Source organism: Volvox carteri, assembly GCF_000143455.1.
Source record: "Volvox carteri f. nagariensis unplaced genomic scaffold VOLCAscaffold_24, whole genome shotgun sequence".
In the NCBI taxonomy this organism is placed as follows: Eukaryota; Viridiplantae; Chlorophyta; class Chlorophyceae; order Chlamydomonadales; family Volvocaceae; genus Volvox; species Volvox carteri.
Genome location: NW_003307567.1, coordinates 721,937 through 744,263, shown reverse-complemented (window position 1 = coordinate 744,263; position 22,327 = coordinate 721,937). Strand labels below are relative to the sequence as shown.

General features: G+C 56.2%; 3 protein-coding genes across 3 annotated transcripts in view; 2 read left to right on the top strand and 1 right to left on the bottom strand.

Annotated features, from left to right (window-relative positions):
• Positions 1–6,204: 6,204 nt before the first annotated feature.
• Positions 6,205–10,953, top strand: VOLCADRAFT_81513 (uncharacterized protein; the record flags this gene model as incomplete). Its single annotated transcript, XM_002951557.1, has 10 exons — positions 6,205–6,315; positions 6,442–6,549; positions 6,736–6,869; positions 7,296–7,458; positions 8,503–8,562; positions 9,113–9,214; positions 9,394–9,528; positions 9,804–9,923; positions 10,200–10,451; positions 10,840–10,953. The coding sequence occupies 10 exons, from the start codon at positions 6,205–6,207 to the stop codon at positions 10,951–10,953; spliced, it is 1,299 nt and encodes a 432-aa protein (XP_002951603.1).
• Positions 10,954–14,473: 3,520 nt separating this feature from the next.
• VOLCADRAFT_109131 (uncharacterized protein) lies at positions 14,474–17,274 on the top strand. Its single transcript, XM_002951556.1, has one exon. The coding sequence runs from the start codon at positions 14,578–14,580 to the stop codon at positions 15,508–15,510; it is 933 nt and encodes a 310-aa protein (XP_002951602.1). The 5' UTR covers positions 14,474–14,577; the 3' UTR covers positions 15,511–17,274.
• A 1,658-nt stretch (positions 17,275–18,932) lies between these two features.
• The window catches only part of VOLCADRAFT_92096 (uncharacterized protein), a gene marked incomplete at both ends in the record, with an annotated part of 6,995 nt that continues 3,600 nt past the window's right edge, over positions 18,933–22,327 (bottom strand). The window contains 6 exons of the mRNA XM_002951471.1: positions 18,933–19,504; positions 19,883–19,944; positions 20,224–20,354; positions 20,627–20,747; positions 21,015–21,118; positions 21,531–21,629. Coding sequence (XP_002951517.1) covers positions 18,933–19,504; positions 19,883–19,944; positions 20,224–20,354; positions 20,627–20,747; positions 21,015–21,118; positions 21,531–21,629 — 1,089 coding nt within the window. The remainder of the gene's footprint in view (positions 19,505–19,882; positions 19,945–20,223; positions 20,355–20,626; positions 20,748–21,014; positions 21,119–21,530; positions 21,630–22,327) is intronic.

Genomic DNA, 22,327 nt, shown 5'->3' with positions numbered 1-22,327 from the left:
GGGCCATATCTTCACCCGTGGCCAATACCCGGCGAAACCCTGCCTTCCCCGGTATTTCAGGGCACCCTCATCTAGTCACCCTAATCAACTTCTCAGTGGATTGCTTAGATTCCGCACCCACCACCAGCATCCAACGGATGCTGCCGGATCGACGGCGGCTCAACTCCATTCCTGGTCGGCTCGCGCGACAACTTTATATGAGGTCACCACCGCCCATCAGCTAGGGGCACTTTACCTTCCACCATCTGAAGGATTTTCGACCCTAACAAGTCTGGATCCCGGGATCTCAATACACGTATTGGCCTATTGACACGAGTTTGTGTCCAGTCCGCATTCGCCCATTTCACGTTTATTGCGGCTACCGTGGTGGTAGCGCTGACTCACAACAAATGCATCCTGCATGCCCGCTGCATCCTGCATGACAGCTGCATCAAAACATCATGCACGTGCTGGTGTTTGGCCTCCATGCGTCCCCTCTTGCTCCGTCTACTTAGTATCACCAGAGGTTGACTTCATTGTGGCGCGCCCCGCCACGCTGGTGCGCCGGATGTGGTGAGCCCCTGGTAGCAGATGGGGGCCACAAAGGCGGCAGGAAACCTCCCCCGGTGCACGCCCGCCGTGTGCGCTTTGACACTACAACCAATCTGTTCCAACTTTTAGCTGCCCGCGCCCGTACCGTGCCTTAGGTGCTACAGTCCGCTATGTCTTGCCCTATGTCTTGCCCTAGCCTGCGGGCCGTGGTTCACGGATCATCAGGGGGCCGAGTCTGTTGGTAAACACGGGCCGAAATGTACCGAAAGTTCCTTAAACACGCGCCGGCTCCGGCCCAATGTACACTCGTCTTTGATATGAGTCATGACCGCTAGGGAAGCGGATCTCATGAGGTAAATCATGTCGAGAGCCACTCGGGGAAAGCATGTAGGGCCGGGAACTGGCCAGGTGCGTTTTGGCGACCAAGGGGCACTAATGCTGGTGCAGGGCATCCGCACGCTTAAGTGTTTTCCTTGGTAGCAGCACGACCGCTTTTTAGATGTCCCAAGAGGAAGGCTCAGCGTGCCGCAGCAAGCCGGTCTGCCGTTGAGGCGGGACTGTCGGCTTTGCGGCGGGTCCAGAGCTCTTGTTAGGTCTCCCCCGCTTGACGGTTATGCGCGGTATGGATATACTTGCAGCTAGGCTATAGGTTTCGACAATATTCATTCGGTGCGGCTTGCATCTTTTTTTTGTGCAACATCGACCTTTTCCCGTCCTTTAGGGTCGGACTTTAACGGTACTGACGAAGCTCTGCCTTCCGCGCCATCGCCGTTCCGTTTAGTTTCATCATAGAGATTTTTTTAGTTGTTCCAATTTGTCAGTTACTGCAGTGCCCGTCATGATTTGCAGTAACCGTTAAGTAACCGCCAGCCACCATCCTCGCTTCTCTGTCATTGCAAACTTAGGTTTGGCTGACACTGTTTGAAGTCCATATCGTGGATGTGTGCTTTGGTAGTAGAGACGCAGCTAAGCGGCCTTCCTGCCATGCCTTTGCACGCTTGCAACTACCTAAGCTATCCGCCCTACCTACCCTTCGGAATACCTGCGCTTTAGTTCCAGATAGAAACCAATGGATTGGTGAACGAAGTTTTAGGGAGACCATGCCCCTGCACACTCAGGAAACAGCAGAGGGCTTGGAAATAAGCCCAGTGCCGTTTGGCGACTGCCCGTCTACCGAAACGCCAGGGGACAGGCAGAGAGGACAACAAAGGATGCAATTTTGAAACCTGAATTCGACATAATAATATTGATTCATGTTTTAATTTCCTTGCATGCCTTGCATCGAGGCTTTTACCAGGTGGAGGTAGACAACACCTTCCGGACTTGGGGTGACCCACGAACTCGATGGATGTGTGAAGTGAATTGACCATTCATGTCAATGCTATGATAATGCTCAGACACAGTGTTTGCGGCACATGCGCAATTGTCCACTAAGAAATTTTCAAAATGACTCCAGGGGTGTTTGGCGGGGGTGAGAAACGTCTCAACCAGACTCCAGCTCACAGCTTCCAAATGCTACTAGACATAGTAAGCTTGTTAACTAGAATCCTTGAGCCGCAAGCCGTGAACCCTTGCTGCACCGAACTTCAAACTTGATCCTTTGTCTCCTTATGGCGGAAGACTTGGCCCGTTCGTCGGGCACTCCAGAGGATGTATTGAAGACAGTCTTAGGGCAGGAGTTTCTTATGAAATGTTTGCGGAAGGCGAAGTTTTCTCCAGACCTTCTGCAGGACACGGCCGATGCGTGTGAAATCAACGACCTCAACGCTTTGGTGCTGGGGTCGGGCCTGTTGAGCGTGTCAGAAGCTTCTGAGAAGCTTTTTCTTATGCAAGATGAGGCAAGCACGGTTGTTGCGGTATGTCGCAAAGAGTGTCTACGCGCGGGGGTCAACTTTGGCGATGGCGCCCAGCTCACAGCTGAAGAGCTCGCGGAGAAGGACGACGAAGGTGCGGTGCTGCTAATACAAATTGCGATGAGCATGGAACTTGACCTGACTAAGGGTCGTGCCACCGACTGTAGAGCCGGCTCCACCCGCCCCTCAACCGTCAGCTCCTCCACCTCCTCCAGCTCCCAGTGCACCAGTTCAACCAGCAGCAGTTGTGCCGCCGCCAGCCGCACCGGTGATTTACGTCCAGCCAGCAGCTAATCATAAACAGCCCGGCAAGATTTCTCCGAGAGAGAAGAAGCCACAGAAGCTAGGAAGCAAGGCTGTCAGCGTGCCCTTACCCCCACCGGCGGCAGCTCAGGCTGCATCGGCTCTGCAGCCCTTCCCATCCGCACCTACAAATGCATCTTCCATGCTTCCAAAGCCAATGGCTTCTCGTCCACCTGAGCCTGCAACCAAGGAGCCCCCTAAGGAGCCTCTTAAAGAGCTCCCAAAGGAGCCCTCGAAGGAGCTCTCCAAGGAGGCCCCTAAGGAACCCTCGAAGCAGCTCTCGAAAGAGCACTCCAAAGAGCTTTCGAGTGAACCATCAAGGGAGTTCTCCAGTGAGCCCTCTCGGGAGGTGGAATCTGTTTCACGACGATCCAGTTTGACACCCCCCGTTTTGGAGTCTGTGCCCCGGCGATCAATGACAACAACTCCCAGCGTGGAGCAGCAAGACCCAAATTTCTTGATCAAACCCCCTGTGAATACAACAGTACAGGGGCAGCCGCCAACGAACTACGCCTTCTCGGGAACGCCGGTTGCCAGCCGCAGCCACATCCCCAAGCCAGGCGGCATGACTCCGGCAACTCCCGGGCCTGGGGGAACCACACCGCGGGACCGCATCGGGCTAAAGCCGATGATTCGGGCCCCACCGGCGATGATGGCGACGCCCCCGACTTCCACGGGAGGTGCCAGCGATTCGTGGGCAAGGCCCACGCCCGCGATGAATGGGCGGCATACGCCGGCGGCGAGCAGCAGCGCAGCAAAACCGCCGCGTCCATCCTCAGCCCCCCTTAGCGCTCGCGCGGCATCAACCACCATACCGCTTGGCAAGGACCGGTCTTCGTCTGCTCTGATGACAACGCCGGTGCCGGCCTCGCGGTTGCCGTCGTATGCTAAGCCTACGGCCTCACATAAGGTGCGCATAGATTCTAATTGCCACTATATCTGGTACCAGTGCTGAGTGGTGCGGAACAGCTGCTGACGCGTCCTTGTAACGCCACTGCAATTAGGATGGGGTTTTGCGTAACTCACCTGTTATTGTCATGCCCATGCTCGATAGGCTCGCGTCACGAAAGAGGACAGCGATGTTCCGTCCTCTTCTTCGCCCCCTCCCGTTACATTTGCGAGCACTAACAAGCCACTACGACGTATTCACTATCTGGCGCCGCGGCCGACGACATCTCCGGAGGAGAAGAAGGAGCCGAAGAAGCCCGTTTTCGACAACATCCGCAGCAATTTGTTGCGCCCCACGGCAGCGTTTCTGGTAGGCTCAGGAACGCATAAGGACAGGGGGGTTGACAAATCAAAGCACTCGACGCACGACTTGTCTTGATGCTTAGGTTTGTTGTATCTTCTTCCTATCGGGTGTGTCGGACGAAGCGGCAGGGATTTTGCTGTGTAGATTGACAGGCCAGCCACTGTGCTGCAAATGTGGACTTTATCTACTCCTATTGTAGGCGTGGAGTTCGGGAAAGTCGAAGGCTGCAAAGGAGGTGGACTTTAGAGCAAGCCAGAGCCTGCAGGTATGCCCTGGGATGTGCTGCTCTTTGCATGCTCTGTGTGCGCTACTACAAACTGCTTTCGGATTTGGCAATATCAGCATATCCCAGAGAATCCCGGTGTAGCGGGTGAAGGGCACAGGCCTGCGAGCTGCACCTGAAATGCCATAAGTACATTGCAAGGTTCCGTGTGCGCTTCATGGTGAACGCAGGGTGATGCAATCTCTCAGCCCAGCCGTGCGAGAGCACCAAACTCGGCCCCTCCAAAGAGCGCGGCCCGAGAACTCAGTGCCACTACGGGCACCGCGCTGTCTCCCAGCGTGATGCAGGGCAACACGAAAGTCGTTGGCACGACACCGGAACCATTTCGTCTCGCTTCAGCGGAGCGTCACCAAAAGGCGCAGGAGGAGCTAGCCAAAAAGGTTGGTGGGGACTCCGCAAGCTCCCGGTTGTCATGACTGCTTAGTGCTTAACTGCCAGGGGCTATGGACAGGGAAGTCTTCGCGATGGTATGCCCTTCGTCCTTGCTGCGACGTGGCAGGTGTAATTCGTGGATTCGTGGTTGATGGGAATGTCCCTTGGGTCGGGCGGTAATGGCTCTTCATGAATGTAGACCCGACCTTTATGCTGACACGAATATTTTTGTCCCTATGATTTTGCCGCATAAAGAAAGAAGAGAAGGCGCGCCTGGAGTCACATATCCCTAAGTTCCGGGCATCTCCTATGCCCGGCTCGGTAGAGAGGAATTCCGCGAGCGCCAAAGCAGAGGCAAAGCGGTCAAGCACCGCTCAGACGGTGGGTGTTCAATGCTCTGGTGGAGTTGGCCCACCCCTGTTGCTGAGGGCGGTTTTGCAATTAGGCGGTTGTTGATCGTCGTTGTTATTCATGCAAAAGAGCGGATGCTGACGGAACTGGGTGGAACTTCTTATGACCTAACGTGTATAGCAGTGTTGCTGAAAGACTGCCGTACAACTGTCCCTGACCACAGGACGTCTAGCGCCGCTGACGGCCGCAGGGAGCTGAGGTGCATACGGTTGGGACCCCAATTGGAGATGATAGGTGCAAGCGAATGGGCTCTTGGCCCCGCACAAACAGTCTTGGACCATCATTACGAGTTTACGTTGCCGGACACAGAGTGTGCAGGATGGAAGGCGGGATGCTACTCGCCACCGCAGTCTGCACGCTGTGTTAGGAGGAACTAATGAACTGCTTTTTTGGCATGTGTGAGCGTCGCAAAAGCTGCGCATCTCATCGGGCTCAGAGAGCACGTGCGCATGCGTCTGTTGCATGTTTTTAGCGGCGGGATGCGTGAATGGGGCCAGTTGGTTGGCAGGGGGATGTGCCATTGCAATTGCCAAGGACGTGACTTTATGACGAACGGGTTGCATGCTTGGCGTGCAGTACCGCAGTGTTGCCAGGTGTGGTGCTTGTCCCAAGCTTCGTCAGGTGCCTTGGCCATCAAGACTAGGTGCTTGCTCGTACGGGTTTAGTAAGGAAACTTGTCCTGTTTTCTGTAGGAGCTGTCACTGCCTCGCTTCATGCTGTGGACGAACATTATGCGCGCGACCAACAGGTCATGCTGCTCCGGGTACTTGGTGGCTGTGTGTTTTGAGAGTGATCCTTAAGTTGAATGTATTCTGCATTGGGGATGTGCACGTTGTGTGTGCCATTGTCCACACAGGGCATGGTCCAATCTTAATGATACAGTATGCCTGGTTTGCTTGTGGTTCGTACAAAGGTGATTCGGAGCTGCCTTTCTGGGTGCATGACCCGACGCTGCAATTTGCGGTATCAAGCTCTTCCATTTATTGTAGCTGTACCGATAGCTCTGTGCGACGAGTTATTAGGTCCGCGCTGCGCTTAGCGCGCTAATGGCGACTATTATCTCAAGTGGCAAGACACTGGCTACAAGTCAGTCCGTCATACCTTACCCAGCGAACCTTCTTGTGAGGAAGTTTTGCCTTTGCCCTCTGCGCCAAAACGGCCTCCGGCAGCTGCGATTCCGAGTTGAGGCTGTGGCCAGCATGGAAGCGCCCACAACGCTGCGCACATATCAGTACAGTCAGCTTTCTCCTGTGGAGATGAAGCAAGTGTTAGCAAGGCCTCGGGTTGACTTCACGTCCATACTCAACACGGTATATGTCTGTCGGCGGCTTGCGTAGTGGCGTTTTCATAAGCTATGTGTTTTGCCGATGCAATAGAACAATGAGAGCATATTGCCACTTCGTTGTAATTTATCTGCTCGTCGTCCTCTATGTCAGGTGGCCCCAATCGTTGAAAATGTCCGCACAAACGGTGACGATGCCGTTCGGGAATACACAGCGAAGTTTGATCGCGTTCAGCTTGATACAGTATGCGTGCGGATTGAGGTAAGGCAAGGACGTGTGTAGATATCGAACATTGAAGGACGGTTAGCTGCCTTGTGGCACGTAGAAACAATCTTAGCGATCTTTTTTTAATGCTAGCATTCTTGTTTTAATATCAGTTGAAGCGCCCAAGCCCGCTAGCATTGTCCCATGGTAGCAAAACCCAGTCGCTGATTCCATTCCAAGCAGGAGCTTCCCGACCCTGTACTCCCGGCTGAGGTGACGGCCGCCTTCGACGTTGCCTACAACAATATTAGGGCATTCCATCAGGCGCAGCAAACACCGGCCATGGAGGTGGAGACGATGCCTGGAGTCCGCTGCAGGTGAGCGCACCTCCGCAAAGCCACAAACTCACGGCAGTCCCTTGCTGAGGAGAGCAGCTTGCTTGGGAGGCGGATTTGAGCTGCAAGGGATGTCAAGTTTCCTGAGGGCTTGGACTGCGCGGACTTTGTCACAGAACTGGGCTGTTGTACGCACAGCATACCGCAGACCTGGAGAAGAGCTGTCCCTTTTCCGACCAGACAGAAGTGGCTAGGGCCCCCCGGCTGTCACCCCCTGTCTGCTATTCTTGTGAAGGCAGTGAGGTGGGCATCGGCACGCTGTGGACACCAGCGCATTCCACCGCAGGGAGATATTCCAACCCTGCCTGCGGCTCGTGTCCGGAACCAACAGACGGCACACACGCCTCCCCCATCAATCAAAGCAAAACCCACCCCCGGAACCCCGTTTGGCCCACTGACTTCTGGCAGGCGGGTGACCCGGCCCATCAACTCAGTGGGTGTGTATGTGCCCGGTGGCACTGCTGTACTGCCCAGCTCCGCACTCATGTTGTCAGTGCCGGCGGCGTTGGCCGGTTGCGGGACGATTGTGCTGGCCACCCCGCCACGGCCGGACGGCACCATCACCCCGGAGGTGAGCTTGGTCGAATCATGGATTCGACAGAGAAGCCCGTGGTTCCGCCAACCTGGAACCCAAACCACTCGCACGGGCCTCAATCGCATACGTACCAGCAGGCCTGCCTCATAGGCCTTGACGCCGTGTAAGCGCCTTCTCAATCTCAATATGTCGAAATGCCACATTGTTTGGCGCAGCACCGCGCCACGGCAGGGGCTTTTAGTTGGGTTGGTAGGTGAGCAAAAGGGGGGGAAACAGGAGTTAGGAACCAGGCCGCCAGTTCAAGAGTGTGGATCTCTGGCAGGACTCGGGAAAGTGCGGGAGCCAGGTTGGGTAAAGGGGGGGGTGTTAGGTGAGGAGAATCGGCGGCGCGGACGTGAGCACAGTAATAAGGGACAAATGGGGAGGTAAAGGACCTAGGATAGCGGAAAGGAAGGGGAAATGAAACGCACAAGATAAAAAGGGGGGGACCCGGAGCCGTGGTTAGGGCGCCATTGGAGATGACGTCGTTGTGCTTGTGTGCGTATAGAGGGATAGAAAAGGGGAGGAGAGCTTGTTTCTTGTTTGGCCGTGAGACTTGGTCGAGTTTGGGTGCTCTTGCACCGGGATGATGGGGTGGTGGTACGTCGTTACAATGGTATCGATATTAATGGTAGTGTTTGTGGTGGTGGTGGTGGCGGTGGCGGTGATGGTGGCGGTGGCGTACCCCGATGGTTTGGGAAAGAGAGGGAATGCAAGAAGGTGTGTGCCTACGGGCGCGTGTGCTTGTGTGCTTGGCTAGTATTTGGTTGGAGTTACTAAGCAACTTCAAACAGAGGAAATTGGCTAGTAAGGCACGTCCCTCCCCTCCCCTGCCTACGTACATTCTCCACTGCTCCAACAGCCCCCCCGCGGGCGGCCCTACCTAATGGGGCGACGTATTATGCGGCCTTTGCGCCGCTCTCCTTTCCCATTTTCATCTCCCCAAATTAACCGGTAATTATCTTTTTTCCACAATTTGCGTGACCTCCCCCCACCCGCTCGCCACACTCACACGACCCGGCGGTCCCGGCTATCCGGCAGGTGCTGTACTGCGCCAAGAAGGCGGGCGTGACCCACATCCTGAAAGCGGGCGGAGCGCAGGTATGGTACAGCAAGCTAGGTAATGTACTGTACCGTACAGTGCTGTACGGAAAGGTTGTTTTTCGGCTCCCTCCTCCAGTTGACGTCGTCCTCCTCCTCCACACTGTGACCTCAGCACCTCAATCCAGCCAATGTCTGCCGAGTTCTGTGTTCCGCGCCCCTCGCTCTTCAGCCATCAACACCTCTCATAACGGCCCGCTGCCACCGCCGCCCTCCGGCCCGCTGCCACTGCCCTCCCCGGTGGTCGGGTGCCCCTGTGTAACCCCCGCCCTGATAGGTTACCCCTTGTGCTCCTTTTAATCCAACAGTCTTCCGCAGTCTTCCTTTCCGTCTCCTTTCCAGGTCCCTAAACCTCTCTGGGCCGTTGACGTCTCAGTAGAGTCCCCAGCTATGGGCACTAATGGCAGCCCCCCCAACAGCAGTTTGCCGGGGCTTTGGACACCTCGGTAGTTGTGGCCATTGCTGCTTGCATTACCATATGATTTCCTTTCCTCCCTCTCCCTTTTTGTATGTAATTCCCCTGGCCCCTCCCTGGCCCCGCCGCAATCAGGCTGTAGCCGCCATGGCCTGGGGCACTGCCTCATGTCCCAAAGTGGACAAGATCCTGGGCCCCGGCAACCAGTACGTCACCGCCGCGAAGATGCTGCTGCAGGTGGGACGGATGGGAGGGAGGGAGGAGCGTCTTTTGGGACATACCCGTGGATTGCCCGCCCTCGACCCTTCCCCCCTTGCAAGACCGTCGCAACCTCATCAGCCATGTCCCTCCTCCTTCCCTCCTCCCTTCTCCCTTCCCCCCCACCCCGGTGCATAACTCCGGAACACAACCATCAGAACTCGGAGGCCATGGTTTCCATCGACATGCCCGCGGGCCCCTCCGAGGTCCTGGTGATCGCGGACTCCGGGGCCTCCCCCGCTCATGTGGCAGCTGACCTGCTGTCGCAGGCGGAGCATGGACCGGACAGCCAGGTGCGGACCTGAGTTCTGGGGGTTGTGCTGCTTCAAGCTGGTGAAGAGTGGGGTGTCGTGATTGGTGGAGGAAGGTAGGAAGAGGTATTCCGCTGACTTCATGGCTTGGTTTGGACCGGGGGAAGGTTTGAAGGAGCGCAGGAAGCGGGGTCGGGTTTTTGAGGTAGCGGAGTGGGTGGGTGTGGAGGGGGGAAGGGGGAGAGGAGGGGGAAGGCAGTGCTTGGTTGCTCTTGATGACCACACAACCTTGTCGTGACCGTGTCCTGCTCGCGCAGGTGGTGCTGGTGGCCCTCCCCGGAGTGGACCTGGCGGCTGTGGCTGCCGAGGTGGACCGCCAGTGCTCCGCCCTGCCACGTAACGATACGGCACGTAAGGCCCTCAGCCACAGCTATGCCGTAACGGTGAGGAGGGAGGGAGCCCCGGGGGTTCTGGGGGGAGGGATTCGGGGCTCGGGGATTCGGGGACTGGGAGGACTCCCCTTTCCCCCCCCCCCCGGACATTTCGGTCCTTCGTCCGTCCTTACCTTCATACCCTCCCCCTTTTTGGACACGTCAGCAGTCGACCCTCTGCATCTTCTCGCATTGTACAACCCCCCATACACACATTATTCGCACGCATACAGCATACACACCGGTGCTCTCCCCGACCCCGGTCCACTCCCGTTCCTCCAGGTATGTTCCCGGGACGAGGCCATTCGGTTCTCCAACATGTACGCCCCGGAGCACCTCATTGTGAATGTGGAGGACGCGGAGGACTGGCTGCCGGGACTGGATAATGCAGGCTCGGTTTTCCTGGGCCGCTGGACGCCAGAGTCCGTGGGTGACTACGCCTCCGGAACCAACCACGTGCTGCCGACGTACGGATACGCGCGCATGTACAGCGGTGTGTCGTTGGACTCGTTCCAGAAGAAGATGACGGTGCAGGTGAGGGGGGGGGTTAGGGTGGGCGGAGCACGCAACACGCCTTCCTCTCCTTTTGTGCACAAGAAGTCAACCAGTCACCATCTCACAAGGCGCTGCTGCCTCTTCTCTCCGCGGCCCCACCCAAGCGCATATATATTATAACCTTGGTATACCGTTCTGGCATCGACGTAATCTGGCGTTTCTCTTAACCTTATTTTTATAATAAGCGTCAAAATAATTTGGTTTAAGATCGCGGCTGCTTGATGCTGCAAGGGAATATTTTTTTATTATTTTTTGTCCGCGGGGTGCGGGGACCATCGCTCCGGATGCCAACGCCCCCGTTTGTCCCCGTCCCTTCCTCAGCACCCGTCCACCCTACTTGAACCCCAACCTCTCTCTGCCTCTGTAGAACTTGTCGTACGAGGGTCTTGCGAACCTCGGGCCCAGCGTCGCCAAGATGGCTGAGGTGGAGGGGTTGGAGGCTCACCGGCGGGCGGTGACTTTGCGGCTGGGCATGCAGTGAAGACCACCATTACCACCACCACCATCAGTGTCATCATCATCGTCCCGTGACTTGCCGTTATATAATATAACCATAAGCGGAATGACTAAACATGAACATCAAAATAAGAACAAGTCGCACGACAACAAGATGAAAGAGGAACAGCAGCAGCAGCAACGGCTGACCTGCTTTGGCATGATGTGCCATGATGATGCTCTGTGCCGTGCCGTGTGTCGTGTTGTGCTGGAGGGGAGGGCGTTTCGGTGGGGACAGGAGAGGACGGCATGGGCACTCGCCTTGTTATCGTCGTTGTGGTGAATCGTCGCTGCACGGAGCTGTGCGTGCTGTGTTGAACTACGTGCTTCTCAGATCAAACCCTGTTCGCGATTGTGAAGTGGCGGTGGAGCGCTGGTTTCCTTTCCGTATTACACCCCAGCCACCCGCCCAACCGCAAAGCTAAGCAATGGAAAGCGGAGGTGGACTGCGCCAAGCGGGTGAGGGACACACAGAGCGTAATTCAGTGATTAGCTCTGCATGTGCGCAGCTAGAGGTGTTCGTCCACAAGGGCCCTGGGAGCTGCGCAACCGCTACCACGCTGTTCCGTGGCTTGCGGTGTGTGGGTAATGGGTGGGTAAAGCTTGGGGGAATCGGATCGGACCTGATTGCAGAATGACATACAACAGGTCATGGTCCCATTGTCGTTCCTGGTGACTCCGAGCGTGACTGTTATTGACTGGATGGCCTTTTGGAGGGCGGGGGGGGGAAGGGGGGGGGGAGGGGAGCCAGAGAAACGAGATGTGCTGAGTGTGATTCGGGTTCTCAATTTTCCCGAGGATCCCAAGCTGGTGATGGTGGTGGTCACCGGGATCTTGCATGGCTGCAGGGGAGCTATGCTCTGTTTTGCATCCGTTGGAGCCGTGTCTAGGAAAGAGGAGGAAGGGGAAGGGAAACGGAAGCTCTTTAGGGAACTGGTGAGTCCATTACGGACTCCCCGTGTGCTGTGAAGGATGAGCAGAAGTGTGGTTCCTGTCCGATGGTGGGGACTTGTGGGGCGAAGGTTTAGTTGGTCGGTATAAAGTGAGGAAGGCTTGGGTGTTGTAAGGCATTTCGTGTAAGCGTTGGAAAGTTGAGGAGCGGAAGGGAAAGGAAATGTTTAGTGCATCGGGTGTATCGTACGCTGCATGTACAGCAAACGTCGGGATGGCACGCGAGGCGGAATGGGCACCCCGAGTATGGCCACGCGCTGTGCAGTTTGCGGTGCTTACAGCGGACCCGAACAGGTCGAGTGGAACGCTCCAAGGAACGCCTCCTGCACAGCACTGACTCAACTAGAATTCGGCCAGGCCGCACATATTCACAGGTCATAACGCCTCAGCTAGTATGCTCCAATGCAAAAAAAAGGACGGAACCGTAACAGATCATCCATCGTCATCAGTAGCCGGTGACTGAAACACAAATTTGTTCGCATGGTTGATTGGTAGGAAAGAGCAGTTAGCGTGCACATTTTTTCGGTGGGTAGTCCCAGGCTGCAATATCCGCAAGGCAGACACCCTCCCACACCCGCCCGCACACACCTTCGAACAGCGAGTGGCGGATTGCTCAGCCACATATGGTACGGGGTAACAGGGTTCTGCAATATCATTTTGTGCTGCAAGGCCTCGCGAAGGCCCAGAGCAACGGTTCCAAAAGTGATGTCTTCAATCCCCACTAACCATGCGCATGCCATACGGGCACTTCACAGCAGGGTTCCCTCTCTGACACTGCGCTCTATGCCTAGGAAAAGCAGGAAAGCCATCAAGCGCTGGAGCTTCCAAAGGGCTTCCTTATGCTCATTGTCCCATCGAAGACGCCACATGCACGACAATGTCCTACGAAAGTCCAATATAATACTGGCCAGGTTGTCTGAGGAAAGTACGACATAAATCACCTCCGCAATGCACTCCTCGTGTTTGACATCAAGGTATTGCAAGGATGGAGCCCCAACAGTAATGACGCAGTTCTAACAGTTAGACGAGAAGGAAGTTAACCACCACTTGAACAATTTTTAAACCCAACCTCTGAACAATACGTTTCCATTTGCTTCCTCCGGCTGACGCATACCGTGGTCCCCCTCATTCATTCATAGCGATCTGCGCCGCGATAGCCAATTAGGGCGCCATGCGGTTGGTATGCTGTGATATGCGGAACACTGCCACCCTCCCGACTGTAATGAAGCGGGGACGTGTCCACGTACAACAACTGTACGGAGCTGATTTGTACATGGGATGTGTTGGACCTAAGTAAGGTTCTGCAAACCGATGAGGGCACAAAAAGATTCTACACCGTCGGCAAAGCAACAAAGCAGCGCACCGCAACCCTCGCAGTATGAAATCCACGCGCATTTCGGATGTCCTGAAAGTTCCCCCTTCCGACGGATCACCTTGCCCGTCCAATTACAAGGGGTTTTCCCAAAGCGGGATGTGATAACGCCACAACGCTCCTGGGGCTAAATGTTGTGTATCTACAAGAACAGGTTGAGGTCGGCAGGTCAACGCTGTATCGAGGCGTGTCAACGCCGGGTAATCTCCCGATACTGGCCTTCCAAGGATTGTAAACCTAAGTGCCCTGGCGCATGTCTCCCCTAACAGTAAGCAATCAAAGCGGGTGAACATAGGCCGCCAGGTGAACATGACACATGGTCGCGAGAAGAATTTGCGTCCAAAGTGGAGAAGTGTCTTAACGTCCCACACATATCGAGTATCCCTTAAATTGCCAAACAGGCATGACGAGCGCAGACGCGCTCCTTAATAGGGAGGAGCCCAAACCCTCCAATGGCTACGGAGGTGATCTAACAGCAAGCCCAGGATCACCGCTTTGTACGACAGTGCAGTGTCATCGCAATTATTGGATATCCTTCTCAGGCAGCCTGATTTCCTCCATGCAGCTTCATGCAGCTCCTGGATGGACGCGTTTCAGACTCGGTTGCAGAAGCATGGTTGGGGGGCCGTTATGAGAGTGAGAACGGAAGGAAACCCCTCGCGGTTTACATACTCTACGCCGGGAGGTCAAAACTGTGTCGAGCGGGTAGCGGGAGAAGGTTGACAGAGGAAAGTGAACGTCCCGCATACATCCAAGCTAGCCAGAGTTGCATCTCATGCAGTGTAATTATCTTACAGCCTGGGCCTGTCGCGATTGCCTCAAGTTCTTTGATTGACACTCCTCCCACGCCGGGCACAACTGCTGCCGACCGAAATTCATCAACAACGTGGGTAACCAGTATTGGTCACGTTTTTGTCTTAGGAGCTCCCAGTTTGTACAAAGCATTTGTTGGTTGCGCTGCCTTTGCACTCGGAAGGGAGTCGTTAGCGCGTTGCTTTGTGGCGTAGGCAGTTTCCAAGCTGTACCATCTGACAACGTCTTATACAATTATCGTCAAATTAAGGCAATCCTTATGAAAATGGCAAGCCCTCTCCACTCGCACTAACGAAGCTGCCGTACGCCGTATGCTGAGAATTCCCATTTTACTTTGGCAGTGTCAATTACTTGGCAGATTTCCTTTTGTTCTTGTTGTAAATTTTCTTGTTTACGTGTGATATATCGGATAGCAATTGAGCTTGGTATAAACGCAACTTTAAAACACTCTTTACTTGTTCTTTCATTGACACCATGGGCTTTGGCGACCGCGGCGGCCGTGGTGGTGGTTTCGGCCGTGGAGGTGGCCGCGGCGGTGGCCGCGGTGGAGGTCGCGGCGGCGCCCCTGGCGGCGGCCGTGGTGGCCGAGGTGGTGGTCGCGGTGGTGGCTTTGGGGCGCGCGGTGGCGTTGCGAAGCGAGGTGGTCGTGGTGGAGGTCGTGGAGGTGGCCGCGGTGGCATGAAGGGCGGCTCGAAGGCTGTCATCGAGGCTCACCGACACGATGGCGTCTTCATTGCTCGCGGCAAGGAGGATGCCCTTGTAACCAAAAACCTTGTCCCTGGTGTTAGTGTTTATGGCGAGAAGCGGATTGCAGTTGAGGACGAGGGCGACAAGATTGAGTATCGCGTTTGGAACCCGTTCCGCTCAAAGCTGGCTGCATCCATCCTTGCCGGCGTTGACAACATTTATGTCAAGCCTGGCAGCAAGCTTCTATATTTGGGTGCGGCTTCCGGCACTAGCGTCTCGCATTGCTCGGACCTTGTCGGCCCTGAAGGCGCGGTTTACGCAGTCGAGTTTTCGCACCGCAGCGGCCGAGACTTGGTCAATATGGCAAAGCAACGTCCCAACGTTATCCCGATCATCGAGGATGCACGCCACCCGCAAAAGTACCGGATGCTCGTGCCGATGGTCGATGTGATTTTCGCGGACGTTGCCCAGCCAGACCAGGCACGCATTGTGGGCCACAACGCTCAGTACTTTCTGAAAAACGGTGGCAACTTCGTCATCTCCATCAAAGCGAGCTGCATCGACTCGACGGCGCCGCCGGAGGCCGTCTTCGCGCGCGAGGTCAAGAAGCTTCAAGAAATGCAGCTCAAACCAAAGGAGCAAGTCACCCTCGAGCCCTACGAGCGCGACCACGCGATGGTCGTCGGCGTCTATCGCCCACCGGCCAAGAAGAAGGAGTAAAATAGGCGGCATATCGCCGCCTGCACTTTCGGCGATATTCGAACCGAGTTGCGCTGGCCTAGTGCGTACCGGGTACGACCATCGCAGCTTCGTTGCGCTTGTGCGTTGTACAATCTTGCGGTGGTGGTGGCGGTGGTGGGAAGGAACTGGATGTGTCCTACTGGCTGGCATGCGAGCAGGATGCTGATTGCCTTCGGCCGGGTAAAGGGGGGTATGTGTTAGCCCTAGCTGAGTTTGTGCGAGGGGCGTTGGGGTGTTGGCGTCAGGGGTGGGACTGATGGCACTCTGTCTGGGAATGCAGGGTTGTGTACGTAAGGGCACTGTGTTAATGGGGGAGGGGAATATCCAACGAATGATGCAAATCCTTGCAGACCTGTGCATGTTTACTTTGACCGGGTTTTGTGCCTCGCGGGTTTTGTGCGACCTGTGTTACGGAGGAGGAATGGAAATGCGCGACTGTTGAATTGCCGCCACGGGGTTGCCATCATTACAGCCACGACTGTTGCTGCTGCATCGCGAGGGTGCTGGCGCGCGTTCTCTGTCCGTTTGCCTCCGCGAGCGCTGTTATTCGCGTGAACCGTTTGACGCGCATGCAGCTCTGTGGAGATCCTCAGATTCCAGCAACCGGGTAGCGGATTGCGGGTAAAGTGTCGCACATTACATATTATTGACACAGAAACACTCACACACACACACTCTGGTCTTTTCGCTTCACATGTCAAACTGTGGCAACCCCAAAATAATCTTGACCTCTTCGTTCTTAGGGTATGACCCAGATGGCTAGACCCAGATTACAAGACAATACAACCGTACGAGTGAGGAATTGGACCCCTGTATGTATGTGCATATGAGGCAGGCGACCTAGCCCACACCCCTGTCGTGACGGCAGAGCCGCGGGGCGAGCTGGGCGTTAAGGAGTGTACGCACGGAGACGTGGGGGGAAGTGGTGGTAATGACAAACCCTAATCTATCTGTTAGGAGGGTGTGCGAGCAGGAAGGAAGGAAGAAGGGGAGGAAGAACTGCACCACACGACAGCAAAACCTCCCCTTCCGGAGCTCCCTTCAGTAATTGTGTGGGGTGGGGGTTCAGTGTTGCAGGAGCCCGCCTGGCTTGTTACTTCGTTTGTGGTGGTGGATAGTTTGCCTCGACACACCACCGCATCTTGTTGGACCTTGCGTTGTGCCTCCGACGTGAAAGCGGAGAAGAGAGACGCTGTCAGGCATCGTCGGGACCCGTTTTTGCCTGTTCGGCAGCTGGACGCGCAAACGTTTCAGACTTTCAAAGTTCTTTTAACACGCGATGTCATGATATTGTTCCATGCCTGAGAGGCCTCTCATGAGGCTCTCAAGTACACACAGCGGATTACATGACGTGGCGCTTAGCAAGATGGCGATGGCGTAATCTACACAGGGGATTGGTCATGGCACATGGGTGGGCAGTGGATTAGTGCTTCCAGCGCGAGAATATCGACGCCATTATCGACACAAAGCCGTCGGCTCCTAGCTGCAACAAACAATTATTACATCATGCATTCTTGGTTTGGTGATTATGTTGGTCGGGTTTATGAGGTGGTTAGCAGAGCAAAACGCCAATGTGCACCTTATACCTGCTTCAACGGTACAATAAGAAACGGGATAACGGGATTGGACACGTCATGTCATCGTATCCTCCATCCAAATTATTGCGGGTAGTCCTCGACACGTCGCGCGTCACCGGCTAGAGTATAAATGCTCACAGGTCGTGCATGTACAAGGGTGGCCTTGTCAGGTGCCCTATGAATTCGCTTCATGCATGCGGCAGCCAGCAGCTCCCAACGCGCTCCACAGTCCTACAAAAGCGCGGGGCCCGTCCGGGGCGGCCATGAACGGTAAAAAGCCCTTACTAAGTGGCATCAGGTGAGGATGGTTAGAGTTCTCTCCTGCTCGCCTGATGGGCTCGGCACGCCTGAGCGTGATGTGCCTGTTGGTCTCCCAGACCTCCGAAAGAAAAACTAGCCACACAGCTAAAGGGGGGTTCCGCCACAATAGTACGGCATTTGGCGCCCTCGAAAGCTAATTCCCCCCTCATATTTAACTCATACCATGTTATTACTAAGGTAACAGCTAGTGACGAAGGGCCGCATGTAAAGGCTGGGCATTCACAAAAGATACACAGCAGCTCGTCCTCGACCGCTCCGCAGTCACAAAGCCTGCAGGTACTCGCGACACGCAGCCACGGGGCCATTAGGCCTGTTAGTTAGCTTCCAGTTCCCAACAACCTCATTACTATCTGAAACGCATGAGCACCTGGTGCAATGGCGATACAGCCCCGGTGTGGGCGAGCGATCTGCACCAGCCGTGCTCCCTTCCTACTAAGAGATGGAGATGGAGATGCCCCCGTCAAGTTCAGAGACCGGCATATGCCTCAATGCAGTGACTCCGGTGGGAAACACACCCCCGGGTCAGCTATAGGGTTTTAGCACATTATTGTCCCGCCGGGTCTCTCACCACGGAGCTCCGAAACCTAAGAACAGGGTTGGCCCAATCGGACGGCAGTGGCCTCACTGACATAGCTTATCACGGTAGAGACAAGTCATGGCGGGATGTCGTGCACCTACCACAAATCGCATGAATGCACACGCAGTTCCTCGACCACAGGGTTAGTCATAGCGCGTTCAAAACTCACGTTAATAAGGTCGGGGCCCCACACCTCCGCCCCGTACGATAAGGCAGGGACAGCAGGTGTGATGTAAGGGTCCGTACAAAAGCTTAGGCACTGTAACATATTTATATCAATACATACATACATACATATTCATACAGGACCCGGAGCACAGCCGCCATTCCAACACAGGATGGTATCACCCGCAGCACCACAAGACACAGGCGCTCCTCCCTTGCAGGCCCCCCAAAAGGAAAAGCACGGCAACTCAGCACGTGAGCAACCGAAGCGCCACCCCGCGGGCGATGGACCGCCGCACGTATCAACGTGTTAAGCTCACTCCCCCTTCGTGCTAGGCGGCCCTCCATTGCCTGCACTCCAAACAAACCCAGCACAGCGACTCCGTCCCGCCTCAAACACACCTACACACGGTTGACCACACGGCGGCTCGAACTGGAGGGATCACAGAAACCCGTTACGTGTCGCGTTCCGTTGCTTCTCGCGTTGTGGCCCATGTCGCCATGTGCGACCCCTTTCCTCATATATGGTACTTCTATGGACACGTAATGATCCTCAGGTACGTCTCCCGTACGTATGTACGTATGTACGTACGCTTCCTTCCCTCTTTGCTTGTTTATACCCCCTCTCCTCCCCCCCCCTTCACTTGCTGCTGCGCACTGCACTGCGCTGCACGCCACCCTACACCACAAACTGCGACACTAAGACTTCCGCTCACTGTCCCACAACAACTGCTCCGACGCCGGCAGCAACAAACGCCCCTTCAGCCGCCTCCCCCCGCCGCCGCCGCAACACCCCCCTCCCCAGCGAGCTGCAGCCGCGGCGTCACCAGTGGCCGCAGCTTCCCCGGCGCCTCCTGGAGTGGCCCCAAATCCAACCGCACCCAACATAGCAGGTGGTTGGGGTAATCCGACGTCTGCGGCTGCGGCTCCGGCGGCCGGCACACCCCTCGCTCTTGCACGAGGCCCGCGTGGGTCAGCGGCAAACAAATGGCGTCGAACGCTCTTAGTTCTTGGGCGTGCCAGTTGGTATGCAAAGTAGGGCGCGGCGCTGCGCCGCCATGGAGGTTATCGCTGAGGGGGTTATTTCCGGTAATCAGCGCGTCGAACCAGCCGTTGCGCAGGAACCTCTGCCAACTGTTTTCGTTTACCTGGCCGGAGGCGGGCCCAGCCGCCCCCGACATTCTCATGGGGCAATTGAAGTCCCCCAGCACCGCCAGCAGCCCGCGCGGCTTGCGGCTCCGAAAGAGACCTCCCAGGCAGTGGCGGTGGAAGAGGTGGCTGTTGGGCTCCCGAATGGCGGTGGCCACCAGGTGCAGGGCCTCCAACTCGGATCCTGTACGACATACGACACACGCCAGGTGAGGGGCCTTATGGGTTCGCCGTGAGGAAATTGGTTTAGGTCATGATCTCGAGTTGCCCATCCTGGTCTCATGGTTGGTTGTGCTGGTGCGCCCAAGACACTTCCTTGCTTCATCACCTAATCACCTAATCAATGAGCAACGGAGCCGGATCCAGTTTGTATATCAGATTATGACGCTCGGCATGCACTCAGCCGCCGTACACAGGTGCCGTACAAGGCGCAGCAAACACCTAAAGATACTTTTTGTGAGGAGGGGCCTCAGACTACACCCTTTCATAATTCTCCCCCCCAACACACAATGCGTGGGGGGGAGGTTGCCGTACTGCCGTACGGTGTTGCTGAAAAACTCACTGGCTTCAGTCTCCTTCGCCGCCAGGTGTACGTTGACGAGCAGCACGTTGGCATATCCCACCCTGGGGCAACGGTGGCAGCAACAGAAAAAGAAACGACGACAGCGGTAAACAAACAACAACAGGAATGACGCCGGCGAATATAAGGCCCGAACGTACGGAGGAATCCAGCTACTGTGCGGGGGGTCATTCGCTACCGCCTACCCCCTACCCTACCCTACCCCCTACCTACCCGCTACCTACCCCCTACCCTACCCCCTACCCTACCCTCTACCCTACCCCCTACCCTACCCTATCCCCTACCCTAACCCCTACCTAACCCCTACCCTAACCCCTACCCACCGGAATAGTCCGAAGAAGGGGCTCCGTCGGAAGGCGATATTCCCGGAGACCCCCCCGCCCCCTCCCCCTCCTCCTGGCTGTCCCTGACCCTGTTGCTGCTGCATCTGTTGATTCTCGGGTGGTCGGATCACCTGTTGGGGAGCAGGTGGAAGGTCGAAAGCAGGGATGCGGGATTGCATGCAGCTAGGGCCACAAAGGAACAACTGCCTATGACCAAATCACCGCCAGTCTCCATTACGGGTAGGGAAGGAGGAGGGACGGAAGGCGGGGAAAAGGGGCGAGGGGAGCAGAGACGGATACCGTGCACCTCGTTGTCGTCCGACAAGTCAGGATAGGGTCAGTGCAGGCAGGCGGTTACACCTGCAGGGCCCGCAGGTCTTAGATCCACTCCCCTCCCCCTCACCCTTTGGAGGTCCTCCTCCGACAGCAACTGGAAGCTGGGGACCTGACCCGAGTGAAGGGGGGCCTCGTGCGGGGACCTGGACCACAGGAATGCTGACTTCTCCAAGTTGTTGCCGACTGGCCTTTGGGTGCGGGGGTAGGGAGGGGTAGGGAGGGAGGGACGGAGGGGGGTAAGGGAGGGGGTAGGTAGGGAGGGAGGGAGGGAGGGGGGTAAGGGGGGAAAGAGGAGAGGGTTGATCATCAACAGACCAGCAGAATTCAGAAAGGCGAGAGGAGGGAGATAGAAAAATAGCGCATGCGTGCCAAAAGAGCGTGTGTGTATGTGTATGTTAAGAGGTATAGGCTGCCCACTGTCAGCCAGCACCTGCGCCTCCCCCTCCCTGCATCACCTGGACGTCAGGCAGTGCCACACACGTCCAGAGCCCCCCTCCCTGGAGTCCATCTCAGTCATGTAACGGGCCAGGAAGGGGACTGCCGTGGAAGTGGAGATCTCCTGCGGTGTGGTGGAGGGGAGCGGAGGGATGACTTTGAGGCTCAAGCTTCGCGGGGATGGCGTGCGGGTGTGGGTGTGTTTGGGGGGAAGGGGACGTGAGCCGCCGTTGATCCGGCAGATTCCGTTGGATGCCGGTGGTGGGTGCTGAATCTGAGCGATCCACTGAGAAGTTGGCTAGGGTGACTAGATGAGGGTGCTCCGAAATACCGGGGAAGGCAGGGTCTGCCGGGTAGCGGCCGCAGGGTGAAGATATGCCCCCTTGTCCCACACATCATACAGGCAGACGAACAGACAACGAAACGGACAGACAGACCGACAGCAGGGCAACAGGCAGGAAAGCCTGCAAAGACGCCGTTCGACACAAAACCTCCCTAGTCTAGGAAAGCCCCTCCACCTGCCTCCTCCCTCCTACCTGCAGGGCCACAACCACACTGGCCATACGGTGCTCCTCCTGGGAGCATAGCTCCTGCAGAGTCTCGCGAATGTTCCTCACCTGAAACAAGATCCATAACTGTGCGATTAGAGCAGTACAGCCGCACGGAGTACGGAGAGTGCGTACAGCAACAGCAACAGCAACAGCAACATTGCTTAAACGTCATCGCGTGATCCGTACTCACTACTAACTTATTGTGGGGAAGGCCATTGCGTCTGCGACCACACTCCCGCGGTACCCAAACCCTTCAAAGACAATTCCGATCAGCCATTTGGCTGTTAGTGGGAGGGCGGGTGGGCCGCTCGCACGGCAATCGAGTAGAGAGTACGAAAATAACCTAATGCAGTCATCGACAGCAGAAAACGTAAGCCTCCAGCCTCATGCCGACTCTCTTACCTACCATTCATATTCTCTACCTCGTTCCCAAGACTCCGCCGCGTTGCCTCTAGTTCGGCTCGTGCCACAGGTAACTTCGCTCGTCGCTACTTTGCCATTCACCTTCGCCTCCACCCAGCCTCTGCTTCTCCACAGAAGCGGCGACCTCCTTCGCCGTTGTTACGCCTCGTCTATGCGAATCCTCCTCATCCGACTGTGTCTTCTGCCTACCCGGTGCGCGCCCCCTCTCTCTGCGCATCCTTTTCTCTGGCCCTGTCTTACGGTTGCCTACCTTACTGCAGGACTCGCCCCTTGCCTGTCCGGTGCCGGGCAGGCTTTCCTTGCCTTCCCCGGCCCTACTTGGGGCGCCCCTCCTCGGCTCGTCAACTACCTTACTTCCG

Coding starts and splice junctions, on each gene's coding strand:
- VOLCADRAFT_109131 (XM_002951556.1), top strand. CDS start 14,578: ATGGGCTTTGGCGACCGCGGCGGCCGTGGTGGTGGTTTCGGCCGTGGA.